Genomic DNA, 3,975 nt, shown 5'->3' with positions numbered 1-3,975 from the left:
GAGAAAGAGAGAGAGAGACAAACAAAAACAAAATCTGGATCCCTCCGGCTTACGGTAAAAGAGAGTTAAAAGGACACGGGAGAGAATAAAATCTTTGTCGCAGTGGCCCATCCTGTGCTTAGCATTTCAATTCACCTCAAAATTATGTAAAAGAAATAAACAAACTGCACTTTTTGTAGCAACTCAGATACAAAATGTACCCTTTTGCAATGTAAACACAGACTTCCTCATTCAACACTCCCACTGCGAGACAAATCAGAGGCTAAGCTGCAATAAGGTCACACTGCATCGCCAGGGAAGATAAGAGAGGATTTGACACTGGATGTTAGAATACTGGGGCCACTAGTGATGATTGGGAACAGTGGAGAAGGGGCCAGCTTCCACTCACCAAATACTGGCCTCCACAATGACCCAGAGTGGATCATTGTACTCTCCACAAGCTTATCCCTTTCACACCCACACTTATTTTGCGGGTTGATCTGCTTAAATAATAAAACAGGTGAAAGTTTTAGTATGCATGTATTCTGCTTTACACTGTACTTTACTTTTTCTCCCTTACAATCCATCTTCTCCAAGAAATTTGTTTTGAAAGTTGTTTCCATTTATTACGCAATTTTAAGTTTTTAATACAAATACCTTTTTTAGACTTTTTACAGCTGTCAATGGTCAAAAAAGATAAAAAAAAATAATAATAATTAAAAAGCTGTGTTTTAGCGTTTATATATTTTCTATAGGTCAAATTAATTTGTATAATGATAAACCAAGTAAGAATTATTACCAGACTGTGTTTTAGCTTCTTTCAGTTTTCAGTTTTGGTTTTGCTGCTCGCAACTTTACTGTTTTGATTCAATTTCACTGCTCTCATTAACCTCAGCAGGCAGCTGTTTTTTGTTAGAAATCCACAGTATGCTACTCGCCCAGCTCCAAATGGCAGACAGACCATGTTAGTTAACTAGCTGGCGCGCATAGTGCAGCATTTAGCAGTTAAAGAGCCAGATATTGCTCTCAAGAGTTGGTAGAGACCAAAAACAGAGCTAAAAGGTAGCCAATACCACAAAGTGCTCACACACTAATGTTGTTCTGCGTCTGCTGGATGTGTATGACAAATGTACAAATCATATTTGTTATAAAAGTAAAATACAGTAAGATGATGATATGTCAATGCTGTGTTTACAGCTTGTGAAAGAAAATGCTTTGATGCCTGGAAGAGGGGAGAAAGCTTTTAAAAAACAAAACATTAGTCACAGTATTTTTCTCCCTTGTAGCCATTTTTAGCATCATGTGACTTATCCAGAGATTGTGAGTTATGCGAGTCTTGAGAAAGGAATTTCCTCAGTGAGTGGATCCAGTAACAACAGGCCAGTCACTTTTCACTGGAAAATGATCTGTTGATGTCCTGCATGTCCCAATGATCCTAATATCTCCGGAAAACAAACACATTCTTTCACAGACACATTCTTTCACAGACACACATGTAGGAGCAAACCAAGATTTCTATTTTCTAATAGGCTTGTATATTTGAAATGAGGGTGCTAATCATTGCAGTTTGTGTATAGAGATCATTCAAATCAGCTTTTTATACGATGTTGACATGGTGGCCTAATAAAGACGATATAGGTATAATGTATTCATGGAGCAGGTCCACTTACCTTTCCTGTAGTGCTGAGTGGCTGCCAGGTAGATGGACAGGTAAACAACGATGAGTGGAGCCCAGCACTGCGTCATGTTGATTATCCTCACACACAGATCTCCTCACGCAACTCAACACACACACAAATGAACATCACAACGGTGGATGAAAATACTCAGACTGTTGAGTTTTGGCATTTCACACGCACTACTTTCATATGCAGGATCATTCCTTTATTCACTGTCATTATTTTTCTGTTGCCTCCTCCCTCCTTCCGTCCTCTCTCCCTCTCTCTTTTTATTTTTTCCCTCTGTGTGTGTGTGTTCTCCACTCAGGCCAGGCTGTCTGGGCTCTCATCTGGAAATCATCAGGATTTTGGGTAGTGCCTGCCCTCTTGGCTGGACTTTTGTCTCAGCTACTGGCTGACAGCTTGACTGGCTGACTGGCTGACTGGTTCAGTTACTGAGTGACTCTCCAACTGACTGGATAACTGACTAACCGGATGAGTTGCTGACTGACTTGCCGATGGATTGACTGAGCATGATGGCATCCTATGAGCCAGACCAAACCTGTTCTAGTACAAGAGATGGATGGTCTCCTTAGAAAAGTCTAAAGCCTCTTGCTTGATCAAGCATCCTAATCTACTTAATGAGTAATTCCAGTTTCCTCCAACTTGGGTAATTAATGTTTTTGGCCATGATGTCTATTAGTTCTGACAAAACCACCATGTTAACTGCTAAGGATCTGGGAACACGAAAACTTTGCTACAATGAAGTCAGAGAGAGCAAGAAACGAGCAGTCAGATGATTTGACAGACTGTAAACAAGCCAGCAGTTAGATTTTTAAAAGGTAAAATAGAAAGTGACTGCATCCAAAATGTTGTTAATAACCCCTCATTGCACATGGGAACTGTGAATATACAACTTGGTAAGTATGGTAATAATTGAAGCGTTCACCAGTCCACCACTGTTGTCCAGACTCAAATATCTCAGCAACTATTGGATGGATTGTCAAAAACTTGGTACAGACACCAGAGGAATCCTATTAACTGTGGTCCACTCGCAGAATCATGAGATCCAGATGACATTTGTGGTTTTGACTGAAATGTCTCAACAACTGGATTGCCATTTTATTTATTTATTTTTTTTTTACATACACATCCCCCCTCAGGATGAATTCTAATAACTTGACTTGGTGATCCTTTTGACTTTCATCTAGCACCACCATGAGGTCATGATTTAGGTAATGATATTCCCATCAGCCCCAGCTGTACTTTGTGTTTAGTGCTAATTAGCAAATATTAGCACGCTAACACACTAAAATAAGATGGTAAATGTGGTAAACATGATACCATTAGCATTGTCATTGTGAGCATGTTAGCATACTGATTAGCTCACAGCTCTGCTTAAGCACAGCCTGCACAGAGCTGCTAGCATGGCTGCAGACTCTTAGTTTTGTTCAAATCTGTACAATCATCGGACCGCTCATGCATCTTGCCCTGTTGAACTAGGTTTTAGCGATGTCACAGTATTACCTAGATCTCAGCATTGAAATTTCTGAAATTGCTGAGTACAATAATATCATGAAATCAAGATCCTAGATCGGTTTAAAAAATGATGTGTTACAAACAGATTCAAGTCTTTCTTTCCTTTAATGCGTTCTGTTGAAAGCGGTATTCATCTTTCTCTCTCCTACACAAACCTTTCTTTTTATGGGTTTGGACTTAAATTCTTGGTTAATTAAACTGAAATTCTCCATTGCAAAAGAACAAAGACCTGACTTAAAAGGCCTGTTTGATTGCAGCTAGCGTGCCGCAGCCAGGCGGTGAAGCCCAGACTGAGACAGAAGGAGACGAACAGCTACGTGTCGACAGTCAACATCAACAACGACGTGAGGACCACTCAGAGCATCTTGATTCAAGGCTGTCGAGACTCTTTCCACGTCTTTATACTCTCTCCTCCACTGCCTCTTTGGCTCTTTGTTGTCACGGAACATGTGCAATAAACACACAGTCCCCATTCTGGTGCCAAAGGATATAATAGACTGTGTAGGTGCTCTGGATTTCAAATGGGTTGCTTTCTTGGCTCAGCCTCTAATGCTGCATCTGCTAAAATAAAATACACATAATATTCCAGTCATGGTCTTGTGTAAAAGGAGTTAAAAAGAAAGGCACTTATGCTCAATCATTAGATTAGAGAGCAAGAATTAATTATTCAAATAGAGGCTGCAGATATCAAACTTAAATGTTTATTCTAACAATGTAACGATGATAAGAGCCCGACTTATCATCGACTCTGTAATGTTGGAATAAACAATGAAATCTTGTATCTCTGTGCAGTTATTGT

The 3,975-nt window shown here is 39.7% G+C and overlaps 1 protein-coding gene across 1 annotated transcript in view; it reads right to left on the bottom strand.

The window, feature by feature from the left end:
• Positions 1 to 1,858, bottom strand: part of LOC118336438 (protein FAM180A) — a 12,663-nt gene extending 10,805 nt beyond the window's left edge. The window contains exon 1 of the mRNA XM_035673095.1: positions 1,650 to 1,858. Coding sequence (XP_035528988.1) covers positions 1,650 to 1,725 — 76 coding nt within the window. The 5' untranslated portion in view covers positions 1,726 to 1,858. The remainder of the gene's footprint in view (positions 1 to 1,649) is intronic.
• Positions 1,859 to 3,975: the final 2,117 nt, after the last annotated feature.

This window comes from Morone saxatilis, unplaced genomic scaffold (genome assembly GCF_004916995.1).
Source record: "Morone saxatilis isolate NCDOM2014 unplaced genomic scaffold, NCSU_SB_2.0 Contig10, whole genome shotgun sequence".
NCBI lineage: Eukaryota > Metazoa > Chordata > Actinopteri > Moronidae > Morone > Morone saxatilis.
The sequence above is the reverse complement of the archived record's forward strand: the minus strand, read 5'-3'. Positions and strand labels throughout refer to the sequence as shown.